Source organism: Hemicordylus capensis, chromosome 5 (genome assembly GCF_027244095.1).
Source record: "Hemicordylus capensis ecotype Gifberg chromosome 5, rHemCap1.1.pri, whole genome shotgun sequence".
Classification (NCBI taxonomy): Eukaryota; Metazoa; Chordata; class Lepidosauria; order Squamata; family Cordylidae; genus Hemicordylus; species Hemicordylus capensis.
In genome coordinates, this window is record NC_069661.1 from 157,872,456 (window position 1) to 157,900,334 (window position 27,879).

Here is a 27,879-nt window from a genome sequence, read left to right on the forward strand (position 1 = left end):
ACCTTATGAAGAACAGAAATTCCCTTGTGGTCAGGCGGTCGAAACTATGACCCATATCTTATTGAAGTGCCCAATTTATCAGGATATAAGGTATAGATTAATAGGTCCATTATTAAAAGACGTAACTGGAAAAGCCGATGATCTTGTGGCAATGCACTTTTGGTTTTTCTCAAACCCCACCCTGGCTTGGTTCGAATTCAAGCCCAATTCGAACTGGTTCTAAAAGGTTCTACATAGGGTATAATGGGAACTTGAACCAGTCCATTATTCCCTATGTGAAGCACCTAGGGCACAAAATGGGGGTGGGTGGTAGGCACCCAGGGGTGCCTACCACCTACCAAACCCCAAAGCAATCGGACACTCCTGTGATTATTAATGGGTTTTTGAAGATATTTTCAGTTTTTGCGTTTCTTCCATAGGGAACAATGGGCATGTGAAGATGCACCATTCCCCCCTTTGAGGGGTGCCTGAGCACCCCAAATTGGCTCTGGGGGCACAGCAGGATGTTCCAGATCTCCCCCAGGCAGCCCCAACTTAGTGGGGTTTCCTGGGCTTTTTCAGGAATTTTTTAGTCCTGGCCTCTCTTAACAGTCTATGTCAGAGTGGATTCTCTGGTCTGTATATAATATTATGAAAAGCTCTTCTGAAGGGCTGCCGGGGGGGGGGAGTTCTGGCACAACCTGCTGTGCCACCAGACCCCTTTGAGGGGTCCAAAGTGGGGAAATGGGCCAGATGGGCCACCTCAACCCCCCATTGTTCCCTATGGGGGATTTTTTAAAAAAATGCAATTGTAAAAAATTCACATAAAATCCTCATTGCTTGGGGGTTCGGTGGGTGGTGGATACCCATGGGTGCCTACCACTCACCCCAGGTTTGTGCCGCTAGCAGGCCACACTACCAACACACAGTGACACAACTAAAAAGATGCCCAGCTAAGAACTACAGGTTACTCACCTGTAACATTGATTCTTCTAGTGGTCATCTGTCCTTTTACATCAGGCATCCCCAAACTGCAGCCTTCCAGATCTTGCTGAATTACAACTTCCAGCATACCCAGCCACAAAAAATTGTGTCTAGGGATGCTGGGAGTTGTAGTTCAGCAACATCTGGAGGGCCGCAGTTTGGGGATGCCTGTTTTACACTAATGGACCATGTGCCTGCACAGAGACCTCATCAGAATCTAACAAGCTCAATTCTCCTGCTTTGGGTGGGAATCCCGCCCCCAGCCACTATATGTGGCTGCACCACTCCTCATACCCTCAGTCATGGAGTCTAGCTTCAGTGAACCCTGCAGGAAGGATGGGAGAGTGTGTAAAAGGACAGATGACCACTAGGTGAACCAGTTTTACAGGTGAGTAACCTGTAGTTCTTCAACGTGGTCTCTGTCTTTTACAGGGGCGTAGCAAGGTTGGAGGGGCGCATAAGAAGCTAGCACCCAAGGAGGAGAGAAGACATAAACAAGATGTAAACTTCCAGAATTATTTATTTATTTCAAAAACAAATACATCAAATGGATTGCAGGACATTCCTGCCAAATATAGCATCATTCCATGCCCTGGCATCAATAGCATAATAAATGAATGGGGTAAATGAAATGGATAAATGAATGGGGTGAAGCCCAGGTAGCTGCCTGACATATAGTGTCCAGTGGGACTGCACGATCAAAGACCACAGAGCTCGCCACAGACCTGAGTGCACCTTAACTGTCAGCAGCAACTGCTTATGAGCTAATTGATAAAGTTCATTCATGGAAACTATCCACCTAGACATGGATTGGGCCGAAACTTGGAGACCTTTACTCAGCCCATCACGCAGAACAAACATGGTGGGAGTTTTCCTCCATTCAGCAGACCTTTAGACATAGAAGAATAATGCCCTTCAAACATCCAAACGATGTAACTTCCGCTCCACATCCAAGGAAAGATTTGGGAAAAACACTGGCAAGGTGAGCGGGCACAAACAGTGAAACATGGACACCACTTTGGGCAGGAACTGGACATCTGGCCTGAGCACAACCTTGTCCTTATGGAACAGAAGATATGGTTGGTCAACCCTCAGAGCCCTCAACTCACTTACCTTCCTGGCAGAGGTAACAGCCACCAAGAAGGCAACCTTCCAGGTCAGGAGATGTAGATCGATGGAAGCCAAAGGGTGGCCATATCAGACTGGCCAAAACTGACAGATCCCAGGCTAGAGACATGACAGGATCGTCTGGGAACATATGTGATAAACCTTTCAGGAAACTTTTTACCACTGGGTCTCTGAACCATGAAGCCTGGTTTGCAGGGGAGCATGCCACAATGGCAGCCAAATATACTTTAAGTGAGGAAAGCTTTAAACCAGACTCCTTAAGAGCCAACAGGTAATTACATATATCTTGTATGGACGAGTTACAGGCATCAAACTCATGCAAGGATGTGAAAGAGCAGAAGCGAGTCCACTTGTGAACAGCCTTCTGTGTGGACTGTTTCCTAGAGGCCACCAAAACTTCCTTCAGTCTCTGTGGGAAGTCAGCAGGACCTTCCCAGCTCTCAGATGGAGAGGCTGAACCTCCAGGTTCCCTCTCTTGTGACAGCAGGTCCAGTAGTGCTGGCAGGCATATCCAATCCACCACCAAGCATCTCAGGAATGGAAACCAAGGTCTCCTGGGCCACCACAGGGCTATCACGATCGCCCTGGCCCAATCCACTTTCAATTTGTGCAGCACTCAAGGAAAGAGGGAAAGCGGGGGAAATGCATACATCAGAGGACCCATCCAAGATAGGACGAAGACATCACCAAGAGAGTCTTCTCTTTCCCCTCCCCTGGAGCAATACCTGGCACATTGTGCATTGCCCCAGGAAGCGAAAAGGTCCAGGGTTGGGGCTCCTCATTTTATAAGAGAACAACTCGGTTCAATTCCCACTCGTGGGAAACCACCGTCCTCCTGCTCAGAAAGTACGCTTGGACATTCAGGGAGCCTTGTATATGAATGAATGAATGAATGAATGAATGAATTTTTATTTACAATCTTTGACCAAAAATTACAAAACAGTTAACAAGAAAGAAAAGAGATCAAACTTTCCATAAAAATTGAAACTTTAGATAAAAGACCAGTTGGTCACTGAAAACCAAATATAGGTACATATATATAACATCCCAAGAACCATATAAACTCTATTCCTTTGAGGTCCATAATCTAGAAGCCACATAACAAAACTTAGCTACTACAACAGAAGTTGATGTATTGTCATCTAATAACCAAACCTACCCACCATGGTTTGAAGCTGTTTGAATTTGAACCAAACAGGACAAGCTGGTTTTGTGCACACCCCTACTGGAAACTAGGGGTGTGCAATTTGGATTTTTGGTGTTTCAATTTAGATCTGAATTGAAACACTCCCAATTCATTTTTGGATCCGAATCTGACCCATCCAAATCACCCCAGATTCTATTTGAATCCGAATTAATCTGAATCGATTCGGATCAAGAAAATGGGTCCAAGGGCCAAAAGAGTAGGGTGGGGTGGTAGTGCCTAATGGGTGGAGGATACCACCCAAATTGCTGAGGGATTGGGCAAATGGCTGATTTTTGGTGAATTGTTGCAACTATTCATCTTTTCCCCACAAGAATAGTTTCCTTTCTGCTCTCTAGGGGTGTGTACAAAACCGGAAAACCTGGTTCAGTTCAAGTTGAACTGGACTCAAACTGAACTGGGTCCAGTCTGGTTCTCTGCACACTAGGGCTGGGCCTGGTCTGGCTCTAGTACAAATTGGGTTGGGAAAGGCTTGAGGAGGGGGACCCTCCCCCCACAAAAAAAATAAGGGAAAAATTGGAGACTTTCTTTCATTGCCAGGCTATGGGGGTTGCTGTAGCAGGCACAGGGGGATATCCTGATGTCCCCTTTCCCCTGGTGCCTCCTCCTGGCTGCTTTTGGCCCATTTGGGGCAGTTTTTGACCTGTTATGGGCATCTCTGTGGTGGTTGTGGCCATTTTGGAGGCTGATGTGCATGCCCAATGGCTATCTGTATGGGTGGGTCATGATCCAGGCCAGGCAGATGTCCACTATGCATGCACGGCAGCTTCTAAAATGGCCACCATTACTGCAGAGAGGACTGTAATGGGCTGAAAATGACCAGGGGGAGAGACTGGCGGAGGGAGGGGAACATCAGGAGACCCCTGGGGCCACAACAGCACCCCTGGAGGCTGGCAATGGTTTTAAGATCACCCCCCCCAAAAAACCACAAACCCACCCACCCACCCACCCAAAAAACAAAAAAAAACACCAGCGAACTGGCCCATCTCGACTTCACCCTTGAGCCGGGCCAGTTCAAGTGCAAGCCGGTTTAACCTTGAGCCACCTTGCACATCCCTACTTCTCTACTGAAATGTGCTCTATAAGAATTAGGTGCTTCAACAGATTTGGAGAGGATTTCAATTAGTATGCAAACATGAGACTTGTCAAATAAGCACCTTATTCGTAGCCCAATATATGTCTGAGGTAAAAAGAATCCACCTTTTGTGCTGGGTTTTGAGGGAAAATTCAAACTCAATAAAGCCCTGCAGTAAACCCTCGGTAAAGCCTGCTTTCTGTAAATGCCCGTGCTGTTGTCAAATAAGGAACATACAAACAATTGCAGGTGCTTCCCATTCACATATGGTGGATATTCCTAAGGCAAGCCTTTGCTGGAATCAAGGACACCTCTGGCAAATTTATCAAGTTTACCATATCAGATCAGGTTGTGTTCCAGTGCCTCCAGAGAAGTTAGACCTATAAAAGGCTCTGTTATAATAACAAAATAATAAGCCAGTAATCCAGGTATATAATTTGAAGAGTTATAATTGTGTGTTGAACCTTCTAGAGAATGAGGGATGTAGCATGTTAACTCTCAGGCCAAATAAAGAGGTAGAATGATGTCACCAACAGGGGAAAGACTTACTTCATGTTAGAGTTCACTGAAATAAAGCTCTGAGGGAAAACAAATTTACTTTTTTCACCTGAAAAAACTGGGAATTCAATATATTCACCCATCACTCTCAAGACGGTCCCCATACTACTGCAGCATATTTTTATAACTTCAATTGGCTGCTGCTGCAATACTATTATTTTTTCCAAATAGTTTTTCTTTTCCATAGTAACATCATTCAAGTGATTCCATCACACAGCTAATCAGATTTGGCTATATGACAATGCTGCCTTTTCTAGGACGAAGACTTATTTGGGAAAGAGAAATACTTGGACAGTCAGCAGGGACTACAGAGATGTTGATTCTGTTTGTGGGGTATTCTATTCAAGTTATCCACGAGAGCACCAGACCACAGACCAGAACCAAACTAACGAAAAGGGCTGGAACAGGGCTCACTGTTGTTCCAGCAAAGTCCAGCAGCAGGCAGATGATTGGCTTTTATAATTGCTGTCCAGACAGGGTGAATTGACCCTACTGCTTTCCCTGGAAAACCTTTAAAGCGTCCTTTCCTTGCCTAATTATTAATTGATGGCTCTGGCAATACTGTGGGGGCTCTGTTATGACTTGCAAGTCATCAGGGGACTCCAAGTCGGAGGACTCAGTCAGGACTGTAATGGGTTGAGGAGAAGGTGCTGGCTTGCATTCCCCTGGTCTTCCAGTGTGAGGTCGTCCCAATGGCAAAGGGTCACCCAGTGCCTGGATCCTTGATGCCGAACTCTCCAAGGTGTGGTCAGTGCCTGGATGGGAGACCAATGTATGCCACCTTTGGGGATGGGGCTGTAACTCAGTAGTAGAATATTGGCCTTTCTTTCAAAAGGTTCCAGCTTCAGTCCCTAACATCTCCAGGTTGGGCTGGGAAACAGTCCTGCCTTAAACCTTCAAGAAATTGTTGCCAGGCAGCCTAGACAATACTGAGGCAGATGGACCAATGGTCTGACGCTCTATAAGGCAGTTCCCTATATGTTCCTAACTTATCTTCTGATGTGCGTTCGTGCATGTGTGTGTAGGGGGATAGTCTTGGATCCAGGGTCATGACATGAGGCTGAGTTTTACAGATTGCTTTGAACGAACACATTATTTTGACTGCAATCATTTAGTTGCTATGTATTTTAGGTCACAAACTCGCCTTTTATAAGTTATCTCTATATACAAAGAAAACAAAAGATATTTGGTGGTCTTGAGAGCATGGTTCAGCCACAAATGAAATGTCTTAGTCTTTCATTCCTTTTATTTTTAAATCTGTTCTGTTTTTAAGTCTTTACGAATTCAGTCTTTAATGTATCCCTTTGTAATGTTTTTCATACCACATGTATATTAAATGGTGATTTCTTTCTCCCGTGCAGCAATTATTTTCACCAAATGTATGTTCAAGCATTAATTTCTTTTTTAAAAAAATCCAATTTGTGGTTTTAAACGTATCACAGTTCAACTAATGCTATAGGCCATTTTTGGTTTTGATCTTCGAGTATTGCATGAGAAGATCACAAATGCTGAAACACTTGTGGGTCCCTCAAAACTACATTTAAAAGCTTTCCGGAAAGTGTTTCAGATGTTCAGGCAACTTTTGTGAATAAGATTTAAGGAGAATTTTGTTCTACAAAGACATGTCCTTTTAAACTTTTTTTCTTTTTAAAAAGTGTCTCTATGGTTAGCAAAGTGAAATGGGTTTCTTTAATAGTGTCTTTCATTCTGACCCACATTTTTTCTGTATCCCTTTCAGAGATAAGAGATCTTTGTTGCTTCCACTGCTCTTTATCTTGCCTAAGATTCATCAGTTCAATTTCTTGTTTAAGACCTCTGAGGTGATTCTATATGATGACAGAAACAATTTTCCTCTGTAGATTTTTCATTCAGAAAAGTGGGATATACATGTAAAAACAAACAAACAAACAAATATATTATATCCTTATTCTCTTAGCATTGGTACTGAGCCAACACCTTATACAATCTGTAATTCGGGTTTTAGTGCTTGGCAATAGTACCAGATCACGTGTAGTGGTTGCTCTTGGAAATCCTCTCTTTTCACCTGTAAAGGTTGGCCCCTCTGGTGCTCACAATTATAAATTGGGTTGGGAGACAGAACTTAGGGAGAAATGTTTGTCTTATGGACTGTTCCCTGAGTACCTGCTGTCCTTGGGCCTTGTCCAGGTCCAGAGGGTATTTACAGAGACTAGAGGATGCCGAATGGATCTTAGTATGATCTCTGACCTCAGTTGAGAGTATTATGTAAATATCAGTTGTTCTTCAGCAAAGTATCTATCATTACTTACCTTCCCCAGGTAATGTAAAGCGTTCTTCAGAACCAGATTTAATGTGCTCCCCTCGGCAGTACTTTTTGGCAGGTATAATAAAACGCCTCAAGCCAATAGGATCTGTCCTTGCGGCAAAGAAATGCTTGAGACAATACAACATGTTCTTTTGTACTGCTCCTTCTATAAAGACAGCTTGATTACACTCTTGTTACTGAATAGCCAGGCAGGGACGAGTTACTACACATGCTTTCTCCTCTCTGATGAGTGTGTAGGTATTACCCAGAAGATAGCCAACTTTTGCTTGACAGCCATGAAAATCAGACAACAGAGGATCACCGGCAAGATGCAACTTGATCTTGCTATCATTATTATATTTAAATTGATTTGCTTTACCTATTTCATTGCATTATATTGTGTATATAGGGTATGTGTTTTGGCTTTTGTGTATCTGATCCTTGATTTTGAATAAAGTTCTTCTTCACCTGTAAAGAGCTTTGGAGGACAGTATGCATTTTCCTGGTTATCAGTAAAGGGAGGAAGAGGTTGTAGTTTTTGTCAAAAGTAAGCAGATCATGTCTTCACTGCATTTCTCTATCAAACAATTGGACTCATTTTCCAAAGGATTGGAATAATTGGTTCTGACATTAAAACCGCTAACCTGAATCATAATGGTGGGCTGCCTAACTCTGATTCAAAACACCTTTCAGATTGAATACAGTGAGAACTCATATTGTCCATCTTGGTAAAGATGTATACCTAAGAAGCAGAATCTCTCTGGATTGCCCACTAGGTCAGTTAAGAAGTGCATGTTTCGTGTATATAGTGTTCTAGTTAATCTCCAGTTAAAAAGTCTCTGAACCAAACTGCATTTCTGATAAACTCAAGATCTTGAATGGAAGAGACACTGTGGTGTAGGAGTTTATTTCATCTGGTTTCCCTGTCTAGAGATGGGGAGGTGGGAGATGATTCTGGGGCAGCTATTCCAGTGGTGATGGGCAATCGATGAAGATATGGTGCTGGTAGGTCAGCGGGCCATTTTAGAGAAAGGGAACTCAGAAATTTTATTGCTGTTTCCCCTTCCAACAGGCCTACAATCTCTCTAACCCTGGAGAGTCGTGCCAATGACCCACAGAAGCTCACCTTGTTACTCTGAAATGCCAGCTCGGTCCAAAATAAGTCTGAGATAATCTATGACTTGATTATGGATGGAGCCAACTTGGGATGCATAATGGAGACCTGGTTGGGAGAGGCTAGTGGTCTGGTCTGGCTCCAGCTTCTCCCTGTGGGATACTCCATGATGGATCAGGTGAGAAGCTGTGGGTGGGGTGGTGGGGTGGCTGTGGTATATAAGAATACTATCCTGTTAGGGAATTGGCCTATTCTGAATGCATGTACCTAACACTGTTTCCTCTAAGGCATGCACACGTGTGTGTGCTCACAATTTTTCTGATGTCCGCTCAGTTAATTTTAGATCCCGCTCAGGTTGAATCAGAAAGGGCCCATTCTGATTGCATGTGCACACACAGTGCCTTGATACTGCTGCCCAGAACAAAACTCATTCTACTCCGAGATGAAAAAAAATAGGGGGACCACTGGTACCTAAGCCAAGGGACCAAAAATATACTGGGACTTCTGTTGGTGTACTGATGACCCTGCTGCACAGAGAGTCCCTAACTGAGCTGACAGACCTGGTTGTGGAGCTGGCATTGGAGTTGCTATGTTGTTGTTGTTGTTGTTGTTGTTGTTGTTGTTGGGGGACTTCAGTGTTCACTTCAGGACTGGGTTGTCGGGAACAGCTCAGGAGTTCAAAGTGGCCATTATGACTATGGACCTACTCCAAGTGGTCTCTGGACCGATGCATGATGCTGGCCATGCACTTGATTTGGTTTTTGCTCTGATCAGGATGTTCTATGGGTGGAATCCTGTCATCTCCTGTCATCCTGTCATCTCCCCATTGTCATGGACAGACCGCCATCTGGTTAAGGTAGGACTTGCAACCACAACCCACCTCTGCAGGAGTGAAGGACTTGTTAGGTTAGTCCACCCAATAAGGTTATTGGATCCAAAAGGATTCCAAGATGCCTTGGAAGGGTTTAGAGTTGGTTCTGCTAGTGATTCTGTTGATGCTCTGGTGCAAACATGGAATAAAGAACTTACTAGGGTGGTAGACACAATCACTCCTAAGCATTCTCTCTGACCTGCTTCAAAATTAGCCCCATGGTATTTGGAAGAACCATAGGAGCTGAAGTGATGAGGTAGACTAGAGCGCAAGTGGAGGAAGACTCGTTGCAAATCTGACAGATATAGACAACATTTGAAGATTTATGCTCTGGCAGTGTAGGCAGCAAATAAGTGGTTGTTTTCTGCCCGCATTTCTTCTGCAAATTCGTATCCAGCAGAGTTTTCTAGGATTTGGAGGGGGTTAGTATGTGCCTCTTCTCCCTTATTGTGTAGAACAAGGAGCCCCTGGTGGCGCAGTGGTAAAACTGCCGCCCTGTAACCAGAAGGTTACAAGTTCGATCCTGACCAGGGGTCAAGGTTGACTCAGCCTTCCATCCTTCCGAGGTCGGTAAAATGAGTACCCAGAATGTTGGGGGCAATATGCTAAATCATTGTAAACCGCTTAGAGAGCTCCGGCTATAGAGAGGTATATAAATGTAAGTGCTATTGCTATTGCTATTGCTAGATGAATACTTTCTGTTTATGAGCACATACAAATTTGTTGTCAAAATACCTTTACTGAGGACATCAATTTTATTTTGGCATACTTTTGCAACTGCATTACAACACTGTAAAAAGACTTTTTACATATTAAAAAGACTATATTTCTTTTATAAAAATATTCAGTAAGATTGCATGTAGTTTGGGATGTATTACTCAAGAGCCTCTTTGGAATTTTGCATCTATTACTTCTAAAACAGAGTTCAGTGTTGGCTCTATATTTATCTTACTGTTAAGATTTCTGCAGAAGTAAAATGAAAAGTGGCCTGGTTCCACCTTTTAGATAAACAGAGCATTCCTTCTCATTTATTCATAATATAACCACAATGAGATATTGTTGCTTGTTAGTATTTGTATGCTGTATATCCCTGCTTATCCCACACAACACATACTTAAATACACAAAAAACATACATTCTTGCTTGTTCACCCTCCTATGGAATCCCATGACTGCTATGTGTAAGAGTGTTTATCATACAGCTGTGCCAAAAGTAAAGGCTGAATGAATGAGATGGAGATTAAAGCCAGTAGTCTGAACCTGTATTCAATCACTGCAGTCGCTCTGTTTGCCTCCTGAATGCTGATGAAGTGTCATGAATGGTCCCATGTAGTCTCATTCCAATATATTTCAGGCAGTAGTGATTATTGCTTGTACTCGGCTAAAGCTTGAGATAAATGGCAAAGCCTTGCTTAGCAACAGAACGCCTCGTCTTATCTCTCAAGGGACTGCAAACTCAAGAATGTGGTACTCCTTGCAGAAGAAAATGTTACTGAAGAAAGATCTTATAGGCTCATTGATTTTAATGCACATTTGAAACATCCAATAGCAGCATGAAACCCAGCAGTACACCAAGCCAGTAATTTGTTTGTATACATAACTGCCTTTTAAAAATTAAATTGTTCAGATATTTTTGTGCTACAATAACCTAATGTTTTATCATTAAGCAAACTTCTGCAACTGATAATAGTATAGCTTTAAAGTTGCTGCTGTTGGCGATGTTTTTGCTTAAGATAGTATATGAAATTCTCTACATTTTGCACTCTTTCCCCAAGTTACACATTTTATTTTTCTTACAGTGCTTTAAATATTCTGCCTATATGTTGGGTTTTAATTTGTGTCTGCTAAAACTATTAATTTTAATATATTTGAAATTAGGTAAGATAGTATTACAACAATACATCAGAGGAGAATAGAAGGAAACACAAAAGCAGATTTCAGGTCCTCAACACATGTGCGCGCACACACGCACAATGGTTCTCTGCTAGGGCTCTGCATGGACCAAATTAATGGATTCCACCCAATTTGATCCAAATAAAGCAATTACTCTGATCATGGATCCAATAATTGTGCTTGCCCAGATTGAATCATTTGCTTCTTCATTATCCAATAGGATACAATGGCCCATAAAAAATAATGACAAACCATCAAAATATATTATTGTAAGTATTGGATAAAACTTTCAAGCATAGTAGGCCTTTTTTTTTAGAGCTGATGGTGGACCCATTTCATATAGACATGCCAGGTTTTTAGAGAAACAGTTAAACCTCCCCCTCTCACACTTTTACTTTAAATATACCAATCCCTTTCTTGATTAGAAGAGGCTTGAGGGTTCATGGGGAGGAAGGTTTGAAAAGCTTACCTCCCCACAGACTATCATTGCTCTCGGTCTGGGCGCAGAGATTGCGTGCCCAGACATGCAGCTGCCATCTCCAGATTGGCAAAGGAGTAAGACAAGGCTGTATACTTTCTCCTTCTTTATTCAATTTATATGCTGAACAAATACTGAGAGAAGCTGGATTGGAAGAAGATGAGCATGGTTTTAAAGTTGGAGGAAGAAACATCAATAACCTGCATTATGCTGATGACACTTCTCTGATAGCTGAGAATGTGCATGATCTGCAAGCTCTAGTAATGAAAGTCAAGAAGTACAGTTTAAAAATGGGTCTACAACTAAATGTAAAGAAGACTAAACTAATGATAATGGGTACAGTAACCAGCCTCAGAATTGACAACGGAGACATTGGTGGTGGATGGCTTCTGCCTTTTAGGATCGACCATCAGCAGTAAAGGATCCAGCAGTCAAGAAATATGCCACAGAATATCACTTGGTAGGGTTTCAATAAAGGCCTTGGAAAGGAAATTTAGATCTATAATGGTGTAGGTCTACACCTACAAAGATTAGAATTGTTCGGACAATGGTTTTCCCCATGACACTCTATGGATGTGAAAGCTGGACTTCGAAGAAGCAAGATAGAAAAAACATTTACACTTTTGAAGTTTGGTGCTGGAGAAACCTTTTGAGAAGACCATGGACAGCCAGGAAAACAAACAAATGGATCATAGAACTAATCAATCCAGAATTTTCACTCAAGGCACAAATGACCAGGCTCAAACTATCATACTTCGGACACATTATGAGAAAACCCAGCTCCCTTGAGAAGTCTATAATGCTGGAGAAAGTTGAAGGAAAGAGAAGAAGAGCACGGCCATCATCAAGGTGGATGGACTCAATTACGACAGCAAGGAATGCACCACTGAGAGACCTTAAAGGCCAACTTGAAGACAGATCATCCTGGCGAGAATCTATCTATGTGGTCGCTAAGAGTCGACACTGACTTGACGGCACTTAATCAATCAATCAATCAATCAATCAATCAAGGTACATAATGATATTTAAAATATTAGTAATAATAAAAACAATAAACACAAGAAGCATGAGGGCATAAAAGCCTGAAGAGGCATAAAAGTGCATAAAAGAGATGGTGGGCATAAAATGCTTGTAAAAGATTAAAAGAGATAAAAAGACACAAATGCATAAAAGCCTAAGTATTAAAACTGGATAATGGCCAGACTAGAAGGCTATAAGGGGCAGTAAGAAAACAGCAGGAGCGTCAGTCTTTCTATTGAGTCAGTATTGAGTGAGCAAGTGTACAGCACACCCTGAGTCACTAAGGTTCAAAATAAGGCTGATAATACTCACTGCCTACCATCTGCCGACAACTGCTGATCGCTGCCACACGAAACCTGGCAACTCTATGTGTGATGGCAAGCTTAAAGTCAGAAAGCAGCAAGGAGCTGTAGAATTGGCTCGAAGGTCCCGGATACTTGCATAGCAATGAAAGGATGAGAGAGGTGTGAATGTTTCTTTAGAACAAACAGTGGAGTAGGACATGCTCGGTAGTTTTAATCTGCCCTGAGCCACAGGGGCATAGTTGCTCTGCAAATGGAGTCCTTCTATGATAGCCTTCAAGCACTGTTGAATGGAGGCATGACAGCAAGCCAGAGTGAGCTCCCTTCTGTGCTTTGGAACCTCCAACTGAGTGAGGTATGCCCCCGGAGAAGCAGAATATCTAAGCCCATCACTGATATCCACCTTGGGATTGTTTTAATGAAAGGTGGTATATAAATGTATCAATCAATCAATCAATCAATAGGAAAGTTCCAGACCCTGCTGAGATGTCTATTTTATTTATTTATTTATTTATTTATTTATTTATTAGATTTATATACCGCCCATCCGATATGACTCAGGGCGGTTCACAACATGATAAAAACAATTAAAAACAAATTAACAATTAAAATCAAACTATTAAAACACAATAAAACCAATATAACAGCTAAAAGCCCTGAACATCAGGGGAACAATTTAAAACAGTTTAAAACAATTAATCATTTAAAACTCTGGAAGGCCAGGCCAAATAAGTACGTTTTAAAGGCTCTCTTGAAGGACAGCAATGATCTCAAATTACGAATTTCTGCTGGGAGTGCATTCCATAGCCCACGAGCAACTACAGAGAAGGCCTGCCTCTGCGTCGCCACCAGACGAACTGGTGGCAACTGGAGACGGACCTCCTCAGATGACCTTAATGTGCGGTGAGGATCATGTAAAAGAAGGTGCTCTCTTAGATAACTCGGACCTAAGCCATTCAGGGCTTTAAAGGTAATAACCAGCACTTTGTATTTTGCCCGGAAACATATCGGCAGCCAGTGTAGCTGTTTCAAAACAGGCATAATATGGTCTCTCCGGGTTGCCCCAGAGACCAGTCTGGCTGCTGCTTTCTGAACTAACTGAAGTTTCTGGACTACGTACAAAGGCAGACCCACGTAGAGTGCATTGCAGTAGTCAAGCCGGGAGGTTACCAGCTGATGCACCACTGTTTTGAGGTCATCCTCTCCGAGGAATGGACGCAGCTGTCGAATCAGCCGAAGCTGATAGAAAGCACTCCTGGCCATGGCCTCCACCTGAGATACCAGAGTGAGGCCTGGGTCCAGGAGTACTCCCAAGATGCGCACCTGCTCCTTCTAGAGGAGTGTAACCCCATCCCTCAGATTCTGGGCCCCCACAATGAGAATCTCTGTCTTGCTAGGATTAAGCTTCAATTTGTTCTCCCTCATCCAGCCCATTATGGCCTGTAGGCAGGCATTTAGAGAATGAGTGCCATTTCCTGAAGATGAAAAGGAGATATAGATTTGGGTGTCATCAGCATACTGATGACCTCACCCAGCGGTTAATGTGCTGCTTGATGGTGGCTTTTGCCTGGTCAACCCCACATATATGTCAACCATTGTTTTCATCACATGGCTCAATCTTTCATTAGGCTCTGGAAATTGTTAGCACTCTTAATGGGTGATATAGTGTTTATGGATGGCAGAAGTGAGTAGTTTTCAGCATGAGAAACAGAAATGTATTTCTGCAGTTATAAACAGAGTATTTTTGATATTTGAAGGTATGTGTGTGATAGAGTTCAAGCATTTTGTGAACATTTGAATTAAGTCGCCACAGAATGTGTTCAATTGCGAATTTCTAATGAGTGTATGTAAACACTTTTCAAAATATTTCTCTGTTTAAATTTATTTAATTTGCCTGAATGCGATAGAAATGATAACAGACTGGATTGGAAGCATGCATTACTTCAGGGGTGTAGCAAGGCTGGAGTGGGCCCAGAGACAAGATTTTAAAATGGGCCCCCGCTCACTGAAGAATTAACCGAGCAGCAGCGCAGCACCCAGCACCTGCAGTGGCAGAGGATCAGCTCCAACACTCAGCTGGCCTCTGCACATGCTGCACATCTAATCCTCTGCCGTAGCAGGTGCTGGGCGGCACAGCACTGCTCCAAACAGCTTTCAGATGTGGTGGGAGGAGATGTAGGCATCTACTAGGTTACAGATAAAGGTGCCTCCTGCTGCCCTACTCCCGGCAGCACCCACACCAGCAGCCACTGCCAGGGTGGACCCTGCTTAGCAAAGGGGACAATTCATGCTTGCTACCACAAGACCCGCTCTCCTCTAGCAACTGTAGAACTGTGTTGACTGCATTTCAAAAAAGAAACTTAAGCAATAATATTTTTGTTTTTCTGTCTTGAATGCATCTTTTAATTTTAATTTAAAATTATTTTTTTGCTCTTCAGTTCTTATATATCCTTTGATTAGGAGCAATTGTTTGAGTGTAGTGCAATACTTCACTTACAATAGATATTTCTATAAAAAATAAAAATTCCCGAACATAATGTATAATGCTTATACTCATGAGTTGCACAAACCTACCTTTTCTGTTGTCAAATTCTAAGAAGCATGTAGTCCTGCATTAGCTCCCCATAATTCCAGCAGTCATCGAAGTTATTTGATTAAAGCTAACTGCATTCAGATTTTAAATGGAACAGTAATAGAATAAGGTTATCTCATATCAGTTGTGCAGTTCTGTTCCAGCAAACTGACATTAATATATGAAATCTGATGACAGTAGTAAACCAAAGCTGTCTAGTCCAAAATTGCAAAGGAAGAGATGGAAACGTAAGCCTAAATGAGTTGGAAAATCCTTCCTCAATAATAATAATCCAGCAACTACACATCCTAGAACCAGCATTCATTCAGATTCGGAAGTAAATGTTTATAAATACTGGAACTTGACACTGGAGGCATTGAGTTTACTACAGCAATTTTTATTACTACAGTTATCTCACACAATTTATGCAATGCATGCAAAGAAAGACTTATGGATAGCTCCATCTAATTATTGCATTTTGTCTGAACTGTGTCTATACTACTGCACTTGGAAGGAGTAAACCACAGAATATGCAAGTTCGAGAAGCCAACAGGAGCTAAGCCTTTCACTAAAGAAGTGTGGTGTGTGTTTTATGGAGAAGAAGGGGGAGCTGATGAGAAAAGAAGTGCTCCACCAGAGGTGTGACAACAAAGATAAAATGATTGGAAATGTTTCACCTTCCATCTAGGCAAAAAGCCTTACTCTCTATGTGTAGAACTGCAGTTAAAAGCACAATTGGTTAGTTAGGGCTTTAAAAAGAAAGAAAGAGAGGAAGAGAGTAAAAGAAAGAGGCAGTTGTAGTAGGCAGCCTTTCTTGGTGTGTAGTTCTCAAAGCCTAGAGCAGCCTGGGTATTAGGCATGGTGTCTTTTATGAGAGTTAGGGGTTTACACTAGAATTCACAGTTAGGAAAATGCCACCTGATTTGTCAACTTTGATGAAGCATGCCAGTTAATTTTCCCAGTCTCTGATGAGCGTCTTCCCCCAGAAATGAAGAGCAAAAGCCACAGGTGTAGCAGCTGAGATAAAGAGGGATGATAGGTGGAGTGGACTAGAGTGTGTGGAGAATGAACCATTGACACAGCCATATGCACCAGGTGATTTATATCCTCTTCACAGACAAATTGTCAATAAAGGGGGGATTCTTTCATTTTTTTAACCTTGCTTTTGGTTGCTTCACAACCGCGATTTCTCTAACTCCCTGTTTGTAATTGAAACCAATGGCTTGTCTACTGTGAATTTGCCAGCTGCGAGGGTTTCCAGGAACTGAACTCTCGTGGTTCGCGAGAGACAACTATAAGGCATGGATATGGGTTCAATCACTGGTGAAATATAGGACAAGTTTATATATATAAATTAACTTTTTTATTCAGTAAATTCACAGTTTTTCAGCCAGGTGCTAAAGAATGGAGAAAAAAGAGAAATAATAAATAATAAACTGAAGAGGTTGAAGGGACGGTTAAATGTGATCTTAGTTCTTTTCCCTGTTGAACCCACAAACCAGATTCCCTTTCTTCTCTGGAGCCACTGTAACTCAAGCACAGAATAAAGTGACCTTGTTTTCTCCTCCTTCAGTTGGCTGTTGGGTTTCAGTTGGTGGTTGACTGTTGAGCATGGAAGATTCCGCGGCAGTTTTCTGTTGCTGAAGGCTAATAGCTAAGGCGGGGGTCTCAGTCTCATGCAGTTTCCCAAAGGGGTCATGAATAGAGCCACATGGCCTGCTCCCCTCAGGCTTCCTCAGAGATTAGCTACAAGGTGTATGCCCTGAGCTGCCTCCCACCCCCATTATCTCGTTTCAGATTCACTTCCAAGTGAGAGTGCCTCAGCAGAGTCCCTCCTGAGGCACTGTACCACCTATCCTCAAAATCCTTAGCCAGAGCTAGCAAATCTTAGCCCAGTTATCACACTTTAAACCGATTGGCCAATACCTTCCTTTGTGGAGCTCTTTCATTGGTCTGTTCAGGAAGTCACCAAACCCTTGTGTTTTTACTAGAGCTGCTCTCTGTATATGGACAGAATTAGAACCTGCCAGCCAAGTAAACACACCCTTCACTAATTTATAATGTAGCAGCTCCAGTTCATTCAGAGAATGGATATAACCATTGACCCCTGCTAACTTGGCAAAGAGGCACCTTTTTAAAGTTGTGATTCTCTTTATTTAGCAGGGGGGAAGTAACTGGTCCTATCCAGCCCCAGCACAGTACCTCCAGTGACTGTTGCTGGTGTCTATCTTATGTTTCTTTTTAGATTGTGAGCCCTTTGGGGACAGGGTTCCATCTCATTTGTTTGTTATTTCTCTTTGTAAACCACTCTGAGCCATTTTTGGAAGGGCGGTATAGAAATTGAATAAATAAAATAATAATAATAAAATGTAATTATCTATCAACACAATCAAATGAATCAGTCACAGGAGAATTCTCCACAATTCCCAGTCCAGCAGGTTGATGGTATCGAACACTGATGGATCCCTCTATCCATTGTCCAGTGTAGGTAATCCACCAGGGCAAGCAAGGTAGTTTCAGTCTCAAACGCAGCACAGAAGCTAGATCAAAAGGTGTCTTGAAAATTGGTATAATCCAAGGCCTCTGCAGCTACACAGCCACCACACACTCTGTCACCCTGCTCAGAAAGGGAAGGTTTGACATAGGTCTATAATTAACCAGGTTAAAGAAATCATGGAACAGCTTTTTAAATAGTGGTCTCACCACTACTTTCTTACTCTCAATGGTATCTCACCCTCCCGTAACAAGGTATTAACAATTATCTCCCACCAAATGTTTCCATGCTCTAGTAATGATCAACAAATTAATATTATTGTAACGCATGGTGATTATATTAATATTTAGTTCTTGGTAGTAAGATAGTTCATTTTTGGTTTTGTTTCTTTTCTAAGGCTTCGCTCATATTCATAATGACTTCAATAATTGAGTAAGAATGAATAGGATCAGGCTGATGCACTGGTTTTCCTATTTAATTGACAGGGTGAGAATATGCTCACTGTTGGATTGCAATCCCAATACAATTGGTTGCCTTGGCAAACTGTATATCTCTTTCTCTGTGAACCTCTGTGTTCTAGTTCTGAAATGCCATAGATTGAAAATGGGACTTTGCTATTATATATATATATATATATATATATATATATATATATATATATATATATAAAAATTTAAAAAATCTGCTATAAATTCAGTGACTGATCTCGGTCTTATGTATCCGTTTCCAACAGTCGCAAGCTCCCTGCTGTCATTGGAGAACTCCCTCCAACAACACCCAACAGAGTGTAGGTAGATCTGACCTCTGATCAGCTGGCACAATTACAAAGCCCTAGAATTCAAATATTATCTTATTTTACATACACAACTAAAACAACTGCTTCCATGCTTTTAAAAATGTGGAGAAAGTATATAACTACCAAGCAAGGCATGTGTTCAGTAGAATTTCTGGTAAATTAACAACAGTTAAAAGGAAGCAGTTAAATATGAGTACTGTTAAGTCCTGTTGAAATTAATGAGGCTTAAATTAGTCATGTCTCATTTATTTCAATGGTGCTTAGTCATGACTAACTTAATATGCCTTCTCCCCACTGTTGATAATATGCATCACTTAAGAGTACAGATTGTTTCTCCAGTATATATTACATGAACAGTGTTCTCAGTCTTCATTGTGGATCTGAAAAAAATAAATAAATCCTAAATACCATGGCTACTGACTTTCAATTCTTTATAACAGATGGGATATCTGCAGGTTTTTAAAATTTGTTAGAGGGGAATTAGGCAAATTTGTTGGGGAGAATTAGTCAGATGAACCCTTGCAAGTGTGGTGTTATAAAAGGAGCTTGTGTTGCCAGGCATCCAAATAATGGCTCAAAGGAAAAAATAGTGTGTGAGAGTATCAAATAAGGCTATATGTGCTATTCAGAGATATCATTTCTGGATCAAAACTACCCATTAGAACACTAAACTGAACCATCAGCTAGCATAGGATCTTGGATAAATTCTTTATTTACAGAATTATGCCTATTCTGTTACAAAAGTGAAAGAAATGAGGTTATTGTGAGTTTTTTTTGTCTCACATCCGGGAACATAATGCAACTGCCATTCTGGATTGCACTGCCCACCGTAAATAGTTGTTTATAATGTCATACAGCATTAACCAATAGGTGTCTGCACCACTTGTACATCCTAATTTATATTAGAATTGTACAATTGTGTCAGTCTGACATGAATGTCAAATCTGACATTCCCACTGCTGGGCACCATCAGAAGGGCTCCAGTCCAAACATGATAGCAGAGCCCCCCAACAGTTGGAACTCTGACTAAAATCCCTGTTGTCATGTCTGAACTCCTGGTAGTTCCAACATTGTTGTCAGACCAGGCTGATGGACCAACCCCCAAGATTGATGGATCCACTGCAGGTGGATTGCCTGGTTCCTCCCTTCCTTGGATTTCCAGCATGCAATCATTCAAAAACACATCTGCTGCTAATTCAGGGATCAAATTTCCCTTTGATTTGGCAGCAGAGTTGCCTTTGAAGGGCTGCATGTTGAATATTAGAGGGAGGCGAAGCAAGGCAACCCCCACAGGGACACCCAAGATCAGAGGGTTGCCAGTGGGAGGTTACTTTTCCACCCTCTCCCCGGTTTCCAAAGAAAAGTCCCTTAAATCACTCCGGGAGCCAAGTTAGAGAACATTTTTCTCCAGCTCAGCTTTTAGACTGATTTAAAGGACATTCCCAGAATTGGTGGGAGGTATGCTAAGGTGACTCCCTTGGGGAAACGTGTGGCCCTGAGGGCCCCCTGTGGAGGATTGCCTTTGTCCCCCTCCCACCAATTTCCAAGGTGTAGTCCCTTTGATTCAACTCCCAGTGGGTTACTTTGCCCCACCCCCATTTCAGGAGTGCAGTCCTCAAAGAGACTTTTTCTCTAATTTGACTCCCAGGCTGCTATTTGAAGACTGTACTTCAAAATTGGGAACAAAGGCAGGCACCTGGTGGGGGGGCTCTCTGGCCCTGTGGGTCCCTTGCCTTTACCCCCTTTACCCCCTTCCTTGATTTCCAAGGAGCAGTCTCTTTAAACTCACGGTAGCTGAGGATGACAGAATTGCTCCCTAACTTGACTTCTTTTTGAGGACTGCATCTTGGAAATCAAGGAGAGGGAGGACAAGGGCAACACCCACTGGGGACCTTCTGGCCCTATTGGTCCCACATGGGAGGTTGTCTTTGTCTCCCTCCCCCTGAGTTCCAGAGTGCAGTCCCAAATCACCAACAGAAAGCTGGGGAAATGTTGGAATTTTGACCCTATTCCAACCAGCTGACAGTTTTGCGAGGGACATGTCGGCCCCCCTGGCCCAGCAATTTATCTGTCAGGTCTGTTTAGATTGGATAGGATCCAACATTTTTTTATGATACACAGGCCTAAGAGTTACGATGGCAATGGATGCCCTCATTGATGGAAGAAACACTGTATCCTAGGTACAAAATACAGTGGATTACTGCAGTTAAAATGCATTATCTCAGCAACAGAAAGGCAACCATGAGAGTGGATGCTTGCACTGAAACAATATTTAGAATACATTTATTGATTATAACTGTTTAGTCAAAGTCCAAACTATTGGTGGTGGCATTACAATTTATTGTGTTTTAAAATGAATTATTTTGTGATGGAATTATTTTGAAATATCCTTTCTCCACCATGGATTCATCTATGAAGATTAGAAAAATTAGCATCAAGCCTAACTTTCTCAGTTTCAGGCCAGGGTCATGCACTAGCAGATAGCCCCATGAGCAGAACAGGTTTTTCACTAGCAGAAGGGCACTTGTGGGGAAAATCATGTGATGTCTAGAAGACAGTCAATTTAAATCTAAATCATGTGTTATGTAGGGTTCTGAATTTTGCTTATAACAATTTTTGGTGTTAAAATGATACTGCTTTTTTTAAATGGATAGTGACATGGGAAAGGAAGGAGGGAATATTATAGCAAACATTTGCAAGTTGAAGGTGATATTTGTATCCCTCCCTCGTTAATTTCTAATGGAAATTGTTTAAAGCAATCTCATATCTTATTCTGATGTGTTTGAACAGCAATCAGCTTACAGAAAAATGACCTCAAAATCTGTCTTTTATGAAAATCATAATTTCTAAACTGTATTTCAGCAGAGTGGAAGTGGGAACCCATAATTCCTAGTTCTGTTTGAGAAATGATGGAGCTCGTTTACTCCTGATCTTTATGTGTTGTCCTTGTATATACTTACACTCATCTTGCTTAAGTGTACTGTAAACACTACACTTAATTTTACATCTGCAATTATAGGTTGTTCTTTCAACAAACTAGAAGTTGAAATAAAATGCTCCATGAGATTTTTTATAGAAAAATAGCAGTTTTCTGACAGAACCAGTTTTCAAGGTTTTCACTTGTCTAATAAAGGAAAATTGCATGCCACCTTTGTTTTTTATTATATCTATCAGCTGACTTGCCATTTGTCATGGAGTGTCTGCTATGACATTGGGCCATGACTCTATTTGGCTTTAATAGATTGCCTGCAGTGCATTCAGTGACTTTGGTACCTGTTGCTGGTTCTTTTTCCAGGTCAATTGGCTGCAGGTACATGTGAGATTGTTACTTTGGACAGAGATAGCAGTCAGCCCCGAAGGACTATAGCCCGACAAACAGCTCGTTGTGCATGTAAAAAAGGACAGATTGCCGGTACAACGAGAGCAAGGCCAGCCTGCGTCGATGGTAAGAGATGAAAGAGAATTTAATTCGATATCGACCAACACAGAACTGGTTATTAAGCATTTTATTTGTTCACATTGTGAAAGTGCTGTATCAAATATTTATGTATGCACCAGCCAAGTTAGTGTGTTGACACAAGGATTATGGTTGAAATTCTTGCAAATATCATCTGAAAAGCTATATGCCTCTAATGGGCAATTGACTTGCTTTGTTTTCTAGGTGAAGTGTAGGGGTGTGGGGGGGGGAGGGAGGGAGAGAGTCAGAAGATACTGAGAAATGTCAGTTAATTTCCTCATGGATTCATATCCAAGTGATATTGGTTGCATATCACTTCTATACAATGATATCCTGGTAGCATATTGAAACTTTACTATATGTTTTCTCTGTGCCAGAATTCACATTGGGTTTGCTGTAATGTGGAAAATGGGGAAAGGTATGATTACTTCAAGAGGTAAAGCATATCTTAAGCTCTTTCCAACTACTTCCTCGGACCATCAAGAGTTGAGTGTACAGAGCCAGCCTTGGTAGCAATGCTAAAATAATAACTATACATCTTAATTTGAATCATAGCCAATGTGACCACTCCTGCATGGAAGTTAATGTGGTCAGTGAGGGGAAAAAAGCACTAGTGATGTTATTAGAATGGAACTGTTGTGTTATACCTTATATTTCTACTGTCCCTTCCCTCATTAAAAACGTCATTCTGTATGATTCACTGCAGATGCAGTATGTTGCCTGCAGCTTGCAAAAATGCTGATGTAGAAGGAGAATGAAAATATTTCACTTTGAAATCATTTTTATATCTCAGATGAGCTGCTCTGTTCCAACTAAGACATCAGTGGTGCAGTCAGCAGTGTAAGCCTGCTGATGGAAACTTACTAGCAAACATTTACATTGCAATTAAAAGAAATAAAATAGGACTCCTGTTATAAATAGATGACATTTTAAATGACATGTTTTGATTTAGGCTTTGCAGAGAACAACAAAAATGGGTACTTCTGTAAAAAGATAATAAATTCAGATTTCTTTTGAAAAATGACTCATACTTGAGCCCATTAAAAAATTGCTGAGATTTCTTTACCATTTCATCAGAATTTGATCTCTCCTACTGACTATCAAAGAAGACAGCACAAAGGGGATTTCATTGCCTACCCACCAAGCTAAATATAAAATATCACATCTATTCTATTTTTGTGTTATGCCTTCACTCTTGCTGGTACTATAAAATCTTCTTGTTCTTTCAGTTTCTCCAGCATAGTTACCTTGCTATGTTTTGTTGTGTTTTAAACTTTTCAGTTCTCATATCTTCCATGTTCAGTGGTGCAGATTATGGATCCTTAATATGTCTACTATGTTTAACGGGCTGTTTGATTTATTATTTAATTTGACATGTTGCAGTTATTTAATCTAAAACATGGATGTAGCTTTTGTACAAACCATATTCATGATACATTCACCGTTTTTGGTGATATGATTTAGAAACAATAGATGTTGAATTAAGCCATATTATAAAATTCTTTCTTATTTTTGATTTTTGATTGGATATTGTTATGAACCCATATTTTAAAAGGTTTCATAACATATGCTTTCTGTTTACTAATATCTAATTTGGAAGTCAGCCTTTTAAAAACCAATAGGATTTATTACCAAATGGGTTTATGATTGTGGGTAAGTTGTAGTCATGAACACAAATTTACACAGCTTCTTGTGGAATACAGAAAACAGTAAGGGTTTCAGAAAAATAGAAGATCCTGATCCTTCTTACTCTAGTCATTTTAAGGTGGCTGCTTCCCCAGTGTCCTATTATGCTAGCCTCATTTTGTAATAAGAAAGCTCAGGAAGAACTGATGTTGTGTTTGAATGCTAGCTTCTTAAGTGGGGATATCCTGTCCTATTTTTATTCTAAATACAAATAGCATATTAGTACCCTGATCTTCAAATCCTCACATGCAGCACAAGCCTATTTGCAACCGTATTGCAGTGATCCAACTTTGTATGTGCTCTTTATAGGCTTGGAGATAATATTGGACCTTTCCTCCTAATCTGAACATAAAGTATATTCCAACTTCATGGGTGCTTTTCACATCTCCATACAAAATAAGATCCACATGTACCATAATTGCAAAAGGAGATTCTAATAATGCTACAGTAATTTGGGATGTTAATAAGACCTGGCAAGCTCTGACTGGGATGAATTCATCTTGTTTGAACAGAGAAGAATACCACAAGTGTTTACTGTTTCCATTAACATGGAAACCGCCAGTTATTGTGAACTGTGGATAAGATTTTCAGCCATGAGGTGAGGACAGAGGTACCAATTTGTATGATTGATTGTGATGATTAATCACATTTCAAACAGTGTTCTGAACTAAGATGAACTAAGCAAATGTGTAAGACACTAAGCTCTGAAGATAGAATTCTTAAAATTGTGCTGATACAGCCCTATGGGAAACCCTGCAAACAGCATTGGTGGCATTTAGTGCCATTTAGTGCCACCTCCCCCCGCTGTATCACCATCATCTGGAGAGTCTTCATGCCAAAATGACAAATTGCTGATAGCAGCTGTAACAGGCACCATCATCTTCAGAGATTATAGTCTAGGGGACTATTCATATGACCTGGAGGGTGGGCAGATGGGGGGAAGTCTTCAGAAACCTTGCCCCCCCCCCCACCCGCATGATTGTCCTTTGCTTGGTGGTAGCACAGAGTTCACTCCCACACTATCCACATTGCTCCAGCAGCATGGAACAAGGCAGATTGCTCTGAGGCTAAGACTGCACTGGGGGATTCCCAAGGAACAGCCTCTTGGAGTGGTCATTGTTACATCTAATAGCAATGGTAATGCTGATGTCCAAGAGAGATGTTCACCATCTTTACCTCATGTGCCAAATTTGAAGGCTGGCTGAATTTAGAACTGGGCATCTTTCCAGTATAGCTTTCCCAGTGGTTGTATACATAGAAAGTACTTCATAGAAAAGATACCTGTGGTCCCAGGGCTTTGGTTTACCATTGCTGCTTTATGTACTGGTTGTTCTTCCTCATGCTAATTTTGTTAATATGTTTTGGACTAGAAGCAACCAGCAAAGGAGCTGGTTTGGCTTGTGCTTGTCCTGCATGCTAAGTCAGTACACTGGACAGCAGTACACAGTACATGCTGAGTCAGTGAAGTCAGTGAAGGCACTATGAGTGGAACTGAAGAGTTCCTCAGATGGGAAGAAAATTTTGCAGGATGTGGTGGTGAAAAATGTTCCTCTAGGCATATCTGTGACACAATTTCCTGTATGTGGATAGTTTAAAAGATAGTAGTGGTGTTTCCTAATTTTTTTATAGATAGTGACAGATGGGATGGAAATGTAGGTAAGCTGTTTTGCACTCCGTGTCAATATGCTCTAAAATAGTTCAGTGTCTGCTGCAATCTCTCCACTCAGCTTGGTCTGTCCTTCCCTGAATTCTAATAGAGACAGCTTGTATGCACCAGTATACTTCCCAGTCAAGTGATTTCCTCAAAATGTGTTCCTTCTGAACTCCCAGATCCCTGGCATGCCTCATTCATTCTGGTATCTGGTCAGCTTCCTTCTACCCACTTTCTGCTTCCCTTATCAGACTCTTCTGTATGCTATACTCACTTTACTACTCTGTCTTCTTTTGACTGTAGTGTTGATACACATTATGGCATAGGAAGCATTATTATGGATAAAAATAAGTGTCACCAAAGCATGAAGGAGAAAATATAGGTGATGGATAGCTATTAATGATATAGTTTGCTTCTCTTGCTTCCCTGGAAATTATATTTCATCTGCAGTATCCCAAAAGACCTAGAGATTTAACTGTAAGCACAAATTACTTCATCTCTCACTTTAATGTGGTCTCCTTTGGGGTCTAACCTGGCAACAACATGGCAGCTGAAGCTGGGAAATGAAAACTGAGAGTGCTGGGAAATTTTAAGATTTAATTATTTAAATTGGAACTTTGCCAGGATTTAGGGTTTAACTCCCTCATGCATACAAATGCTTCCATGGGTTCTCTAATTACATCAAATGTGTGTTGTATTTTACTGGGGGGAAATGGCATGTTATGCACAGTTCATCAGTAAAGGATGTTTATTCAATGCATACATAATTCTACCATTTGTATTCTATGGCATTCCTAGGTAATGTCTCCTTAGTGATCACTAGGGGTGTGCAAAATTGACCCTTCATTTCCATGGAGTTTTCAGCTTTGCCTCTTGAGGTACTCTAATATTCACAGGAAGTCCACAGAATGTTTTGAATGTTATTGCCTTTGTGAACAACTTCTGAATGTACAAGATTGTGTGTTCTCTCTTTCTCTCTAAAGAACCAGTTGCTCAAAGTGATGCACATTATAGCTGTCAGGAGGCACAGGCATGTTGATGTTCTATATGTGCAAATTCATGCACAATCTTGATGGTTTTGCCACAATTTGAATTCAGGCTTCCTGTCCTGCCTTAGTACATGATCACAAATGGATGGACAGTTTGAAAAGGAAGGATCAAAGTTGGATCTGCAAACACATGTGTTCTGTCAAGTACCAGTTAGAGGCTCAAGGAATCATTAAGGTCACTCACACGACTGAAAATGTTGGCGCTGGTGGTGGGAGTCAGGACACAACCTGTGTTTCCCCACATGGCTGAGGGCTCACCTGTGTTTCACTGCACCATGCACCTACATTATCAGTGTGGCAGAGATGACCCACAATGCATTGCATGGGCAGTGGAGAGGTTGCCCGCATCATTGCAGCAGCTCCCAGCTTCCTAGCTGCTCTATAGGTGGCACTCAATAGTTGGAAATGACCTGGGCTGCCAAGAGCTGCCCCTAACAGCCCCAATTGCACTCGCGATCAGGGCTGTGAGGTAAGATGGTGTTTCCCCCCTCTTACCTTGGTTAAGCCCCAGGTAAAAAAAGGGTAGCCCTGATCTGGAGCAGCAGGGTAGGAGCAGGTCATTCATAGAGCAGGTAACTCTATTCTGTTGTAAACCACCCAGAGACATAAGTTTTGGGAGGTATAAAAATGTTTAAATAAATAAATAAATAAATAAATAAATAATAAACTCCATAGCCTGGTTTTCCCACTCCTGCCTTGCTTTGGCCAGTTGTAAGAATGGCCATAGTATTTGCTTGTTTATATTGAACTGTAAACTATACATATATGCCCCAATTCAGTTCAGGTTGTGTGTGAGTAGTATAATGTCAGTTCAAATTCCACTGATAGCAATGCAGTGTTGACAGACATACTTTGTACATTCTGATGTAAATTCAGTCTCCCCCCCCACTCTTCACTAAGAGGTTGCACATTCCTGTGCTGATTCAACCCCCCGCCCCTCCGATGGAAAAATCAGTTAGAATCAGATATGTAGATAGCCCACACCAATGGAATACAGTATCTGCACCAATTGAACTGTAGCATTTCTAGTGCTAGAAACTGAAGCACAAAGTACTTCGCTGAAGGATGAGACTGGTTGGACCTCTTATATCACATTCTTGTATCACATTGTATTGGTTGGACCTCTTGTATCACATTCCAACTTAATGGAGTCACTGTCTGACATCCAGACTAAGTTATTCAGTGGTACTACCAGTGGTCCCTCTAATTTTTTTCATCTCTGTGCAGAATGAGTTTTCTTCTGGTCTGCAATATCAAGGCACTGTGTGCGCACATACATTCAGAT

At 41.4% G+C, this 27,879-nt stretch overlaps 1 protein-coding gene across 10 annotated transcripts in view; it reads left to right on the plus strand.

The window, feature by feature from the left end:
* TAFA5 (TAFA chemokine like family member 5) overlaps positions 1 to 27,879 on the plus strand; it is a 501,003-nt gene that overhangs the window by 230,816 nt on the left and 242,308 nt on the right. For 9 of the 10 annotated variants that reach the window (XM_053253369.1, XM_053253372.1, XM_053253374.1 and 6 more), the window contains exon 2: positions 22,047 to 22,196. The exons of the other annotated variant lie outside the window; for it this stretch is intronic. In XM_053253369.1, the coding sequence (XP_053109344.1) occupies positions 22,047 to 22,196 (150 nt within the window). The remainder of the gene's footprint in view (positions 1 to 22,046; positions 22,197 to 27,879) is intronic. 10 annotated transcript variants of the gene reach the window in all.